The sequence below is a fragment of the Saccopteryx leptura genome, chromosome X (assembly GCF_036850995.1).
Source record: "Saccopteryx leptura isolate mSacLep1 chromosome X, mSacLep1_pri_phased_curated, whole genome shotgun sequence".
Classification (NCBI taxonomy): domain Eukaryota; kingdom Metazoa; phylum Chordata; class Mammalia; order Chiroptera; family Emballonuridae; genus Saccopteryx; species Saccopteryx leptura.
In genome coordinates, this window is record NC_089516.1 from 96,854,970 (window position 1) to 96,870,882 (window position 15,913).

A 15,913-nucleotide genomic window follows, 5' to 3' on the forward strand; every position below is an offset into this window, starting at 1 on the left:
TTCTTGAAATTTCAAGGGGAAAGATCAAGGATATCTTTCACACTGACATTACTCTGACATCATCTCTCTTTATTGATTATTAATGGTATAAAATTAAGAGGATAAAAAATCATTTTTGTTTCCTTTTTTTGTCATTTATTCTTTTGGAGCACACTAGGCAGAAGGTCACAGCCTCTGATATTTCCCAAAGCCCTCAAAATTTGGTATCTTGTTTTTGCTTTCTTCTTAATTGAGCCTGTCATGATTGTCGTTATTTAAACTCCCAAGTGGTATATATGATTAGAAGCATCCTTGGAGATATTGCAGGTTTTGTTCCAGATCACTGCAATGAAGCAAATATTGCAATAAAACAAGTCCCATGAAGATTTTGTTTTCCCAGTGCATGTAAAAGTAATATTTACACTATACTATAGTCTATTAAATGTGCAATAACATTGTGTCTAAAAATTTACATACCTCAATTAAAAAATAGTTTATTGTTAAAAAAAATATTAACTATCATCTGAACTTACTGGAAAATGGTGCCAATAGATTTGCTCCACATAAGGTTGTCTCAAACATTCAATTTATTAAAAAAATGCAGTATCTGTGAAACACAATAAAACAAGGTGTGCTTGTGTATTCTTTTCTTTTTGTCAAGACCACAGCTGTAGAAACACTTTCACAGGAGGTTTTTACTTCTATGTCTGGCATGGCAGTCTTAGCCAGGTTTTATAACAGTTAACAATGACTCTTGTAAAATAAATGTTCTAGTAGAAGACACCACTTCTGAAATCTAGACACAATCAAGACAAATAAGTTAATTTTTTTCAATGGTTTTATCTTTATAAATATGATTTTTAGAATTACTATTTGTATGTAGATATATATCTAATTCAATTTTTCATCTATATTGATATAAGAGGGACTTTTATTTATCTTACTTTATTATGCTAAGTGAAATTAATAAATGAGAAAAAGCTAAGAACTATGTTATTTCACACATAGGTATAATATAAAACTGAGACTCATGGGCATAGACAAAAATGAAATGCTTACCAGAGAGAAGGGGTTGTGTGGGAGGGGACTAAAGAGGACCATACATACAGTGACAGACAATGATTTGCCTTTGAGTGATGGGCACACAAAACAATGAACAGTTCAAACACTATAGAGATGATTACCTGAAGCCTATATGTTCTTGTGGACCAATGTCACCATATTAAATTTAATTTCAAAATTTTAAAAAATATAGTTAAATATTTTAATAGAAAATTAATTAGGGTAAGTCGTCTTTATAAAAGCACTATTATGCTTTCAACATTTAGTCACAATTCTTGCGATTATGAAAAGTGGGTAAACTAAAATTGTAGAATGTTAAGAGAGATAATTTTTATAATTAGTTTAAACTATTTTCTCTAAATTTTTGGTTTTAGAATGCTAACCAACGCTCAGTATCCCAAGTAACAATAAGAGAATGTCAAAGTCAGGAACAAGATGGTAAACAGAACCAAGGTGATGGTGCTGTGAGGTTTCAGTGTTGTCAAACTACACATCCAAGTTTGAGCCCTACCACGAAAAAAAGGATTCTGCAGGGGCCATTTGCCAGACTGTAAGTGTTCTGTATTAAGTATATAAATAATATATTAATTTTTTTGTTTTGTTTCTACCCTGTGAAATGAGCAATTGTACTAAAAGCTGGATTAGTTTTCTAGGGCTGCCAAAATCCGAGATCAAGGTATTGGCAGGGTGAATTCTTTGTGAGAGATGCAAAGTAAAATCTGTTTTATGCTTCTCCCATAGCTTCTTGTAGTTTTCTGTCAATCTTTGGCATTTCTTAGCCTATGAAAACATCACCCCAATCTCTGCTTTGATATTTACCTGGCATTCCCCCTGTGTGAATATCTATATCCATATTTCCGGATCCACTCCGGAGTACTGGTCTACTCCAGTATTACCTTATCTTAACTTATATCTTCAGTGACCTTATTTCCAAATAAGGTCACGTTCTCAGTGTCTTTGAAGTTGTGATCAGTTACATATTGGTAGTCATATTGGTATTTGGCAAACAGTAATTCAACCCCTGACAGTCTGTCTTCCGTCCCCTAAAAATGTATGTCCTTCTCACATAAAAAATACATTCATTCCATCGCAACATGCCGAAAAATCTTAACCCATACCAACATCAACTCTAAATCCAAAATCTCATCTAAATCTCTTCTAAATCACGTGTGGATGAGATACAAGGTAATCCAACCTGGGGCAAAATTCCTTTCCATCAAAGATAAAAAGTATAGGTCACAAGCAAGTCTGAAACCTAGGAAGTACCAGTTGGTTTTAAAGCTCCAGAATTATCCTCTCTGGCATGATACTATGTCCCAGGCCCACCAGGGTGGCAGCCTGAGTGGTGGCTGGCTCTTGTCAATGTAAGAAATTTCTAAATCTGTAAGAATTTTTTATGAGTTTTTTTAAGCCAAACTGTCGACAATTGCCAGGAACCATAGTCACAACTGACTGAGAAAGTGCTCTAGAAAATGGTGGATTTACCACTTATTTTAGCAGAGTTGTAAGGGAGTTACATGAAATTCATTGGATTGGTGATAGATTAGGGAGGTGGGAGAAAGCAAAACAGGGGAATCTGTGGGGTTGGAAAGAAAGTAAAAATGTATTTACTGGAACTTCTTTTACTAAAGCAGGAATAAGATGATTCATAGTTAACTAACATTATAACAATTACAATGAGAGCATTTGTGGTTTCTGCTCTAGTGGGGTAATTGCATCCTGAAGGGACAGGAAAAGATGATTACTCTTACATTTCAAAGGCATGTTATTGTAGATGCAAAAGACAACAGGCAGTCTCAATTAAGGTAAACATTGAATTTTGTTATCAAAAATACCTCCCTAGGACATGACTACCTATCAGGAGCTCCTTTTAGTTAGAAAGTTTAATTGCAAACTATCCTGTGTGATTACTTTAGGTCTCTGAGTTTGCAAGGCGACCACACCGGCTTTCCCTGAACTTGTCAGGTTCAGCATGTGGCTCCTTTATTGCCCACACTCTACTCTGGAACTATGGAAAGGGCCCTGCCTTCTGTAACTGAGGTGGCCCAACCCTGTGGAACTAAAGAAAAGGCCTTACCCTCAGGCTCATTCTTTCTTTTCTTTGAAGGATAATACATAATAACAGCTGGATATCTCTATCAGCTCACTACCTGACTTTAGAATTCTAAAAGTCCTACAGCCTTTCATCATTTCATTTCAGCTATAACCCCTATGGTCTAACCTAGCAGCATTCCAACTAAGATGGATGATTGGACCCACAGGTCACAGGCTTAATCTCTTGAGCAAATGGTTGTCCAGCAATACCCTTGGTATTTTATCCAGAGCTAACTTTCTCATTTTTTGCAGTTGAGGAGGCTGAACATTTTTTATGTATTTGAGTTATGGTTCCCTTTTCCTTAACAGCTCTTTTTTCAAATCTCTCTAACCCTCTCATATTTTACTATAAGCAGCAAGGAGAAACCAGGTTATGCCTTCAACACTTTGTAAATTCAGCTAAATATACAAATTCATTGCATACAAGTTTCACCTTCCATCCAACAAAACACAATTTAGCCAAATCCTTTGCTATTTTATAACAAGGACTACCTTTCATCCACTTTCCAATAGCACATCACTTCTGTTGGGCAGATAAAATGTATTATGCTCACTTTGTTAAAAATAGGCGCTGCCCACGTGAGGCCATTGCCCAGGTGATATTAATGTGTGTTGAGAATTGTTGTAGCCTGAGGCTTGGTTTTGGGATTAAGCCTGTCCCACCCTTTTTGGTGTGAGGTGGTACAATCCTATCATGCCTCAGAGAAGTGACTTTGTATTAGAGACTTCCCTATTATGTATATTGGATTAAGGGTTTGGATTTCTACACTATAAAAGGGAGGCATAATGAGACTCGGCCCTTGGTTCCTGAGATTATCAGCAGAGGAGAGAGCAGAGAGGTGAGCGGAAGGAGGCCACGTGGAGGAGGCCAGGAAAACCAGCCAAGATGGTGGAGTGCTGAGTGAGATGCCAGTTTTTGCAGAGTTTGTATCTGGGATAATGAAGGAGATGGGGAACTGAGGAGAATAAGGCTGGCGAGCTAGAAACCTTTGATTCTAGGAAACTCGGATAAATCAGTAGCTTTGTGAGCACTGAATGTGACTGGGTTTTGGAGCCCAGTGTGTATTTTTACTTGCCTGCCGGGTGCAAGCTAGGATTAAAGACTATGGCCCACCAGTTTGTGGCTCCGTTGTTTCTTTACCGACTGTCCGAATCCAATGCGAACCTGCATGGGCCGGGCGGCTGTGATAGTGGCCCTGGCTTTGGCTTCTGGCTTTACAACTTCTATCTGAGACCTCGCCAGAAATACCATATATATTCATATTTCTAGCAACAATCTGTTCATGACAATATGTGTATTTCCTAACACAACAGAAGCTTTGTCTACAGCTTTCTTCTTTTCTTTCTGGACCCTCAACAGATTTGCCTTTAAAATCCATATTTCTATCAACATTCCTTTCAAGGCAGTTGAAGTTTTTACTATTCTATATCTCAAAAATCTTTCAGCCTCCACTTAATAGTCAATTCCAAAGCCACTTCCACATTTTTAAATATTTGTTACAGCAGCACCCCGCTTCCTGGTACCAAAAACTGTATTATTAGTTTTCTAGGGTTGCTAAGACAAAGTACCACAATTTGTATGGCTTTAAAAACACAGAATTATTGTCTCACAGTTCTCTAAGTTACAAGTCCAAGATCAAGGTGTCAGTAGGGTTGCTTCATTTTGATGACTGTAAGGAAGAATGTGCTCTATGTCTCTCCCCTAGCATCTGGTGATTTGCTGGCATTCTGGTGCCTGTAGAAACATTACTTTAACCTGTGTCTGTGTTCACATATCCTCTTTTCTTTATAAAAACATCAGTCATATTGGATTAGGGGCCAACTCTACTATAGAATGACCTAATCTTAACTAAGTTTTCAGTGAACTTGTCTCCAAATAAGGTCACATTCTGCGCTACTGGGGATTAATACTTCAACATATGAATTATGGGAAGACACAATTCAACACATAACAGAAGTTCTATCTGCCATGATTAACATGGACTAATTGAAAATTAATTTAATAGGAGGGATTACCAAAAATTAAACATTTTAATTGTATTTTAATTTAAAATACTCTAAATGTATTTAATTAATTTTTTTTTCACCAGTAGTTTAAGATTGATCTTTCTTACATGAACGTCTCCATTATAAATTGTATATGATTAACAGTTTTGATTTTTTTTGCAGTAACAGCAAAACTGGAAAACTAATAAACCAAATGGAGTACGGAATCATTTTGATTTTTTTTGAAAAAAAAATCTAAACTTCTATAGTAGCAATGTCCAGTAAGACTCAGGTTTGAGTTGTATATTAAGCTTCAATCTAGCTACTTGAGCTAAAAACTTAAATCGTTGATTTTTGGTATTTTCTAATATGTGCACATTTGCTCTACATTTTTCTCTATGCACTGCTCTAACCTACCTCTTACTTCATTCTCAGTCAGTTCAATTTTTTTTGTTCTTTTTTAGTGTGACTTTTTTTGACTTATGACTTAATGGAATGTGTATGCCATTTAACTTTCAATCACTTGAAAATTTGTAGTTACATACTGTTATTTAATTCAGCTTAGCTCCACTCTCTAAAGAGAAACTATTCTGAATTATTTTAATTATTTGAAATGTGTTGAAAAGCCTTTTAATTTCAGTAAATATTTCATATTTTGCCCCCCCAAAATAATGTGAATTCCATCATTGTTGAGTGCAGTGTTTATAAATATCAATTAGGTCTAAGTACGCTAATTATGTTGATCACTTCTTTTATATCTTTACTGATTTTTTTCCTCTGCTTTTCCTATCACCTAGTTGAGACAGCTAATACTGTTAACATTTTCCACTATGATTGAAGATTTCTTCTTTTAGTTCTGTCTATTTTTGCTTCAAATATGTTGAAATACTAGTACTGGATACATACAGATTTAAGATTGTCATGTCTTTCTGATAAATTGTTTTCTTTGTTTTTCTGTGTTTTTTTTTGTTTTGTGGGGGATTTTTTTGACAGAGACAGAGAGGAACAGATAGGGACAGACAAACAGGAAGGGAGAGAGATGAGAAGCACCAATTCTTCATTGTGACACCTTAGTTGTTCATTGATTACTTGTTCATTGAGGGTTTTCTCATATGTGCCTTGACCAGTGGGCTACAGCAGAGCGAGTGACCCCTTCCTCAAGCCAGTGACCTTGGGCTCAAGACAGCAACCTTGGGCTTCAAGCTAGCGACCTTTGGGCTCAAGCTAGCGATCATGGGTTTATGTCTATGATCCCATGCTCAAGCCAGAGACCTCACGCTCAAGCTGGTGAGCCCTGTGGTCAAGCCAGATGAACCCCCACTCAAGACAGCGACCTCAGGGTTTCAAACCTGGGTCCTCTGCGTCCCAGTCAGACACTCTATTCACTGCGCTGCTGCCTGGTCAGATGATGCCTTAGTTAACTATGATATTTTTTTCATCTTTTACAATGCTTTCTGCCTGAAAGTCTACTTTGTGTAGTATGAATATACTTGCACCAATTTTCTTTTGATTAGGCCTTAGACATACATATATGAATATATATTCCATCCATTTTACTTTGGACCTTTCAATGACCTCATATTTAAGGTTACCACTTTTTTTTAAGGTTTTCACTCTCACTTTCAAGCAGCATATTGTTGTTTTTTTTAATCTAATGTAAGAATCTTAGTCTTTTACTTAGAGTATTTATTCCATTCACTTTTGCTGAAATTATGTTTACTTAATCAAACATTTTAATTATTCAATTTCCTTTTTCTTGATAGTAGCATATTCTTTAGTAGTTAATCTATAAATTACAACTCAAACGCTTATAGTTAAATACAAATTATTTTACCATTTTCCTGATAATGCTAGAACCTAAGATCACTTCAACTCCATTTACTCCCATTTTTGTTATTTTTGTCTTGCATTTTAATTGTACATATATTTTAAATTTCATGAGACATTATTAGTATTTACTTCTCATAGGATCAGCACTCATTTATACATATTTACACATTATTTTAGTTTCTATTCATTCCTGCCATGCTTTTCTCTGGTATAATTTTCTTTCTGACTGAAAAAATCCTCTCAGCGTTTATTTTAATGCAGCTTCATGATCATAGATTCCCTGGTTTTGTTTCTTTAACATCTTTATTTCACTTTTATTTCTAAAGATGTTTTACTAGATTGCAGATTTTTAAAAAATTCTCATTCCACTGTTTTATTTCTCTTTTTTTATTTGTTTCTCTTAAGAAGTAAGACAAATGTCTGGTAATTTCTTCTTTGAATATTGCATCCTTTTTTCTTAAGTACTTTTAATATTTTCTCTTGTGTTTGATTTTCAACTGTTTAAATATGATATACCAAGGAATATTTTTCTTTCTTTTATCATGCCTTGATTACTGAGTTTCTTTAATCTGTGGATTAATATCTCTCATCAGTTTTGGAAAACTATCCACCATTATCTCTTCAAATATTGTTTCTGCCCTATTATTTTTCCCTTTCTATAATTCCAATTTTATATATACTAGCACTTCTGTGACCCACATGTTTTTTATATTGTATTCCTGTTTTTTTTCATATACATATTTTATTATTTTTTATTCTGTTATTCAGTTTAGGTATTTATTATTAACCTAAGCATTTATGTTCACTGTGTCTAGCCTGGTATTAATCTTATTACTTGAGTTTACTGAGTTCTTGTTTTGTTTCCATCTCAACTAGTTGCACTGAAATTCAATTCTGACAGTCACTCCCAGTGTTAGCATCAGTCTCTACAGGTTTAAGTGTTCAGTTATCCACAAAACTGTGCTTACTTCAGATGATAATCACACTTCAGTTGGTCCCCAAGCCACCCACACTTCTAATGAACTGGCTACAAATTCAAGGGTTCCCACAACCACCTCAGAGTCAATGGTTCAATAGTATGATACACAGAACTAAGAAAACACTACATTTACAATCATACTATAAAGGGTACAAATCGGACAAAGCCAAATGAAGCGAAACATAGAGCAAAGTCAAATAGGAAATGCAGAGCTTCTGTATTCTCTCTTCATGGAATACAGGCATGTCACTCTACTGACACATCAATGTGTTCACCAACCACATAGCTCCACCAAGTCTTGACGTTCAGAGGTCTAAGGATATTTCATTACTTATGCATGATAGATTAAATCATTGACCATGTGATTAAGCTTGGTATTCAGCCCTCTTTTCTCCTGCATGAAGGTTTGGCTGGCCCTGTATTCCAACCTTTGAATCATATGTTTTTTCTTTCTGATAATGGTACCCATCTTCAAGCTGTCTAATGGTTCACCATGAGTTACCTCATTAGCTTAACAAAGACACTCCAATAACTGAGGAAATTCTAAGGGTTTTTGAAGGTGTGTGCCAGGAACCAGGGACAAAGACCAAATACATACTTTATTGTGCCACAGTTCTTAAGTTCAGCTATTCTGTTTTTCAGTTCTAGAAAGCCCACTTTGTTCTTTTTTAAATGTTCTCTTTTGAAACTCTGTATCTGTTTTGTCCATCTTTCCTTCTGTTTCTTGAACATACTAGTCATTGTATTTTTAGTCCTAGCCTGCTAACTCCACTATATGGTTCATCTGTTGGTTTACTTATGTTGGTACAATAATAATAAATATGACCAATAAAAGCTAGAATCAACCAGCATTTTAATCCAAATGGTAGTGAATCATGCTACTCTCTTTTAAATATTAAAATATGTAAAAATTTATCAACTCATTTAAAAGTTAGCACTGAGAAATAAAATACATTAAATGGGGCATTAAAACCTCTTCACTTCATTCTATTGATGATATTTACTCTGTACAGAGAGGTCAACCACACCACAGTTATAGAAATCCTTCAAAATCATTTCAGTGTCTCTTAAGAAAAGCAGAAAGCACTATAGGAAAGATATTTAAATACTGACTATTGCCTTAAAAGCATTTGCTAATTTGAATCAGTGTTCACAAAAAACTTGTACATCTTTGATCATTATAAATTTACATAAGCAACTTCTTAAAACAACTTTATATTCTTGTTCTTTTAGTATAGTGTCTTATGCTTTTCTTAGGCAGAAGGTACTGAGAACATTCCTCTAATTAATTGTATAGAGTATTTTAATACATAATATATGATTTCTTACATTATTTCATTTGATGTTCAACATTCCTGTGAAGGAGGCACAGATTAATTATCTCAACTTTGTAGATGAAGATTCTGAGATTCAGAAAGGATAAAATATGGGATTTAAGCACGTGTGTATGTATAGTAAGTACTTTTAATTTCTTTGTATAATAGATACTTTATAAGACTATAATAATATTGACTATAATCCTGTTATATAAATGAGGGAGTGACATATAATAGAATCTATATGTGAAAAGGGCAATGTTAGAGTGCAACATATTGCCTGACATAGCTTTTACAATATTTTGCCACTACTCATCATATGTATTTTTTTCTTTAACCTTCTTATACCCTTCCATCCTCAGTTATCCTTCTATACTTTTTAAATTTTTATTTCTCTTTTAAAAATTTCTTCAGTTGATACTCATAGACATTTATACTCCACTTCTGTCATTTAGCACCTTTAATATATACATTTAAGTCATATAAATAAATGATTTAATATTCCAGTAAAAATTTTCTAAGCCACTTTGCAAAATTCTATATAATATCATATTGCTGTGATAGCTTGAAACACTATTTCTTCTCATTTGTTTCAGATAAAAATTATTTTTAATTGCATGTATTAAAAAAAGGATTTCAAAATACATGTAACTTAATTATTTTTAGTTATTTACATTTCTCTCAGAATTTATGTTTTTGGTTCACTAATTTCTAGAAAAACCATGTTTTTAATAATTAAAAAATTAAAACTAAAACTATAAATATGTTTTTGCTGGAGTTTTATAGTTAAATACATGCATTAATTAGTCTTTCATGAAAATTACTTCTCTTAGTGAATTAATAAGTTGCTATTATAAAAAATCAGTTATTATGTGACATTCTACAACATGACATTTCTGGTTTTTATAAGCTTTTAATTTTAGAAATACAACAGAAAAAGTCATCACAAAATATACTAAAAGCCCATCAATAGAAATATTTCCTTATAAAAGCAGTCTTTGCCTCTGCTGCAAAATAAAATGCTTCCTTTTTCTTCATTCACTTCAATAAACAGTGAGTAGATAATATGTTGAGATAAAAGAATGAATAAAATGAAGTCTGTGTTTTGTGGAGATTATAGCAGAATCAGGTGGAAGAGACAAACTTATAAACGGGTAATTTTACTACAGTGTGATGAATACTATACTAGAAGTTTATTCATGGTGTTATGAGAGTATACACAAGAAACAATGAGTCTTGACTAGAGATCAAGCAAGGATGGCTTCTTATAGGAAATAATACCTGAGTTAAATTTTGAAGGATGATAAGAGTTAATTAAGCAAAGGAAAAAGGGCATAAGGTTGTTCTCGGAAGAAAGAAAAGCATGAAGATTTGAAGTAACATGGGGCTTGTAAAAAACTCTAGATTGAATTGGAAAGGTAAACCATATATTTTCCAGAATATTTGAACAAATCAAACATGAATTTAGCTCACTGAGCTATTTTATAAATTCCTATCACAGAAAATGAACTATCCATCTTTAGTTGATATTTAATATAAAGTTGTATACTTCTCTTTGTGGAATACTCCTTGAAAGAATATTTAAACCTATCACAATATTTGAATTGCTATATATGGGTATTTGTAATTTGAATTTTCCTTATATTTTTAAAGCATCATTTTAAGAAACTAAAACTATATATTTTCTAAATTTATTGAATTTGAATAAATTCTAAATAGCACCAATAATTTGTTTCATTAAAATCTCTTTTTATAACTATTGGTTACCCTTTTTTTTTTAATCTTTTTTAGAGTTCCTGTTCCTCAGCCAGAAACTTCTGCACAAACAAAAAGAAATGGACAAAGCATGCCAAGCATTCTCCAATGTATGTCACTTTAATTATTATTAGTACTAGTATTAATGAAATCTTTATGGAACACTATTATATAAAGGTTGCTGTTTGATTATGCATTTTTGTGTCATGCCTAGCACTAGCATAGTATATATAAGTGTTCTAAATTGTTATATAACTAGTTGTTTTTGTTACTGATTTTCATTTATATTAACTCAGGTCCTTGTCAAAAATAACAGTCAAAATTTAGAACAATAAGATGGTATCACCAAAGTAAAATTAAATATAAACGAACTTGTACTTATCAGTTTGTTTCTTTGGTAGCATATCCCTTGAAATGCACTATTTTTAATTATCAGAGGAATAATAAAATAGGAAGTATACTTTTAATTTGACAATAAATATAGGTAAAGCTTAAAACATTGTTATAGTTTCTTTCTTTGCTGTTGGGTTGACTGCTTTGTATTCTGGGTTCATTTCTGAAGTAATTTCATAAAACAATTTAGTTCTGGTAGGATATCCTTAGAGTGATTTGGTTTAAATCAAATCTTACAAGGGGTCACCTCTCCTTACTAGACTTTTTAACATTTTATGTCCTTCTTGTTTTTTGAGTTATTCTTATTTGACCACTAGTCGTTCTGGCAGATTAAGAATGCACAAAAGTATCTGAAGTCTGCAACTCCTCTTCCCCAAAAAACATAAAAAATAAAGGGAAAATCATTATAATATAAACATATAAATAAACTTAATACAAGAATGAAAAATACCTATTGCCAGAAACAAAAAAAATTAATTTAATAGTGAGTATTTTTTTTCTATATTCCATGTCTGATTTATTTCACTGAGCACAATGCCCTCAAGGTCTATCCATGTTGTTGGAAATGCAATATTTTATTCTTTTTAATGACTGAGTAATGTTTCATTATTATATAATCGTATTTTCTTTATTCGTTCATCCATCAATAATGCTACAATGGACATGGGGGTGCATATATCTTTTCAAGTAAGAGTTTTTGTTTTCTTTGCATAATACCCAGAAATGGATTTCCTGGGTCACATGGTAGTTCTGATTTTACTTTTTTGAGGATCCTCCATACTGCTTTCCACAGTGGCTGCACCACTTTACATTACCAACAACACTTGTAATGTCTTGTCTTTTTTTTTTTTTTTTTTTTTTTTTGATAGCCATTCTAACAGGTATGAGATGATAATTGTGTTTTATAGGCATTTCCCTGATGATTAGTCATGTTGAACATCTTTTCATGTACCTGTTGGCCATCTGTATGATTTTTTTGGAAAAATATCTACTCAGATTCTGTTTACTTTTAAATCAGACTGTTTGGGGTTTTTTTATTAAGTAAAATGAGTTATTTATATATTTTGGATGTTAACCCCTTATATGATTTGCAGTTATTTCTAACTATTCAGTAGATCATTTTTTCTTTTCTATGAAAAAGATTTTTAGTTTGATGTAGTCCCACTTGTTTATTATATTGCAGTTTAATGGATGAATTAGAGTATGTCTTAAAATGGATACTAATGTAGTCCTAAATATGTGTCAAGATGGTTTTGGAAATTACTGTCCAAAAGGCACTCAGTTTGTGAATATACAATTAATTTGTGTGTGTGGTTTTATAGTTCTGGGATTTTTGAAGGCTACCAAGTTTAACATTTTATTATTTCTATCTAGTAACTTAGATAAGTAGATAAGACATACATTGCATGTTAATAATAAACAAAATGGTACTACTGAGATACAAGACTTACAAGTAAGCTCTGACTTGTACAATCTTTTAAAAATGTGTTATAATCTTGCTACTAATTATAAACCTGACAGTTGACTAGAATACCATTTTTTTCTAGCTTTTTAGATCTTGCTCCAGGGTGGGGTCAATAGAAGCAAAAGAGGAAGAGGAAAAGAAAATAATTTTTCTCACTCCTCCATGCTTCCACACACCTCTACTTATAACTCTTATCTACATAATGAAATGCTCAGAATAGATTTTTTGAAGAAAAAAAATCACCATGCTTATATACATGCATTTATACTGTGTCCTTTTTTTACCTCGCAACCAAACTGTGGTCTTTTTTTAAAAATAATTTAATGGGGTGACATTGATAAATCAGGGTACATATGTTCAGAGAAAACATCTCTACGTTATTTTGACATTTGATTATGCTGCATTCCCATCACCCAACGTCCAATTGTCTTCCGTCACCTTTTAACTGGTTTTCTTTGTGCCCTTCCCCTCACCCAACCCCCTCCCTCTCCTCCTCCCACCCCGTAAGCCCCACACTCTTGTCCATGTCTGATTCTCATTTTTATGTCCCACATATGTATAGAATCATATAGTTCTTAATTTGTTCTGATTTACTTATTTCGCTCAGTATAATGTTATAAAGGTACATCCATGTTGTTGTAAATGATCTGATGTCATCATTTCTTATGGCTGAATAGTATTCCATAGTATATATGTACCAAAGCTTTTTAATCCACTCGTCCACTGATGGACACTTGGGCTGTTTCCAGATTTTCGCTATTGTGAACAATGCTGTCATAAACATGGGGGTGCATTTCTTCTTTTCAAACAGTGCTATGGTGTTCTTGGGGTATATTCCTGAAAGTGGTGTAGCTGGGTCAAAGGGCAGTTCAATTTTTAATTTCTTGAGGAATCTCCATACTGTTTTCCACAGTGGCTGCACCAGTCTGCATTCCCACCAGCAGTGCAGAAGGGTTCTCTTTTCTCCACATCCTTGCCAGCACTTATTATGTGTTGTTTTGTTGATGAGCACCATTCTGGCCTGTGTGAGGTGATATCTCATTGTGGGGTTTTTTTGTTGTGTTTTTTTTTATTGTGGTTTTAATTTGCATTTCTCTAATGATTACTAATGTTGAGCATTTTTTCATATGCCTATTGGCCATCTGTATGTCCTCTTTGGAGAAGTGTCTGTATTCATTTCTTTTGCCCATTTTTTGATTGGATTGTTTGTCTTCCTGGTATTGAGTTTTACAAGTTCTTTATAAATTTTGGTTATTAACCCTTTATCAGACGTATTGTCAAATATATTCTCCCATTGTGTAGTTTGTCTTTTTATTCTGTTCTTATTGTCTTTAGCTGTGCAGAAGCTTTTTAGTTTGATATAGTCACATTTGTTTATCCTGTCTTTTATTTCACTTGCCCATGGAGTTAAATCAGCAAGTATATCACTGCGAGAGATATAAGAGAGCTTACTGCCTATGTTTTCTTCTAAGATGCTCATTCAGGTCCTTTTCTGGGGATTTCTCTTGATTCATTTGTGTTGCATTTGTCTGCCTTCTCATTTTGTCTGTGTAAAAGAAGGTTTTGACCACTGGAGTCTACTGGGTGTGGCCTCTGTGTTCCCTAGGTGTGGTCTGTCTGCAGGCCCACCACCCTCTCTACTGTTGCTGCCTAGGGCATTTGGGTATAGGCATTGCCGGTGCCTGCCCACTCGGGCTGTTGCTGTGGTTTTCACCTCTCCTTCACAGGAGTGGCTGTGATCAATTGCTCAGGTTCACAAGCCTTGGTGGCCTTGGCCTTTGCCCCGCCCCCGTAGGTGGCATTATGCTCGGCCCTGAGGGCAGGGGTGAGCACCTTTGCTCAGCTGCGGGTCTCCGCCTGATTCCAGGCTTTAGCCCCACCCTTGCAGGAGGAGCCCGCTTGTGGGATGGCTGCAAGCCTTGGCTCCCCAGGCTGGGCGGGATTGCATGCCCATGCTCAGTAGCGGGACTGTGCCTGTTCTTGGCTTTTGGCTCCACCCCCGTGGAAGGAGCCATCGCCCAAGTCAGGCCACAAGCCTTGGTTCCACAGGTGGGGCAAGGCTGCACTCCTATGCCCTTGCTCAAGGGCAGGTCTCCACCCCTTCCAGGGCTCCTGCCCTTCCCCCGCAGGCTGGATTGCAGATGGCCCGCAGCTGGGCTTGACCACATCTGGGCTTGACCATGTTTTCACGTCTCCTCCTCCCCAGCCGAGCAAGACTGAGCTCACACCTGGGCCTCAGTGGTTGCCAGCTGGCTTCTGCCCTTGCCAACAGAACTGCACTTCCGCGTCCCGCCACCGCCTGCCGTCCGGCGAGCCCTCAGCTGTGTGGGTAGTGGTGCTGCAGCTCAGACCCTAACACTCACCTACTGTAGTCCCAAAAGCTTCCTCCTTCCAAGCGACTCTGCTCTGAGTGCTGCAGGAGAGCTTGTTTGGCTGCTGTCCTGCTTCCCTTTGCTGGTATTGCTGTTTCCAGGGGAAATATTCACTTCAGATTTGGGGAGTGACTCATCCCAGGGGTTAGGGTGGCTGTCTCCCAAAATGTTTCTCCCTGTGCCTCCTAGATTACACTCTCTCCCCGCTGCTCTGGTCCTCTCCTCTCTCCCTGTCCCCCTGGAGCCCTGGGTGAGTGGTTGTGAGAGAGGTTTTCTGTGCAGTCCCTTTAAGAAGAATCCTGGGTCTGAGAAATCAGTCTCTTTCTCACAAACAGTATCCTGTCTTGTTTCCAGCTAAATACTGTCCATACGCCTCTTCTAAGCTCTGGGGCTGCAGGCTGGGGCTTTGTTCCTGGGACTCAGGACACTCCCCTCTCTGCTAAACTCACTTCCCACCACGTGAGTCTCTCCCAGCTGCAGTTCACTCCGGGGAGCTGGACAGCCCTCTCCGTGTTTCTGCTTTTCCTACCAGTCTCAGTGTGCCTTCTTCAGTGATCCTTGGTTGAAGAGTCCTCTTAGTTTTGTCCAAAGTTGTTTTCTCCAGATGATGGTTCTTAGTTTGTAACCCACTTTGGTTCTGGGAGGTGGAAGTTGGTACATCTGCCTACTCCATCACCATCTT

General features: G+C 35.6%; 1 protein-coding gene across 1 annotated transcript in view; it reads left to right on the forward strand.

Moving 5' to 3' along the window:
* Window positions 1–15,913, forward strand: part of RADX (RPA1 related single stranded DNA binding protein, X-linked) — a 46,851-nt gene that overhangs the window by 20,881 nt on the left and 10,057 nt on the right. The window contains exons 10-11 of the mRNA XM_066356936.1: window positions 1,416–1,591; window positions 11,038–11,111. Coding sequence (XP_066213033.1) covers window positions 1,416–1,591; window positions 11,038–11,111 — 250 coding nt within the window. The remainder of the gene's footprint in view (window positions 1–1,415; window positions 1,592–11,037; window positions 11,112–15,913) is intronic.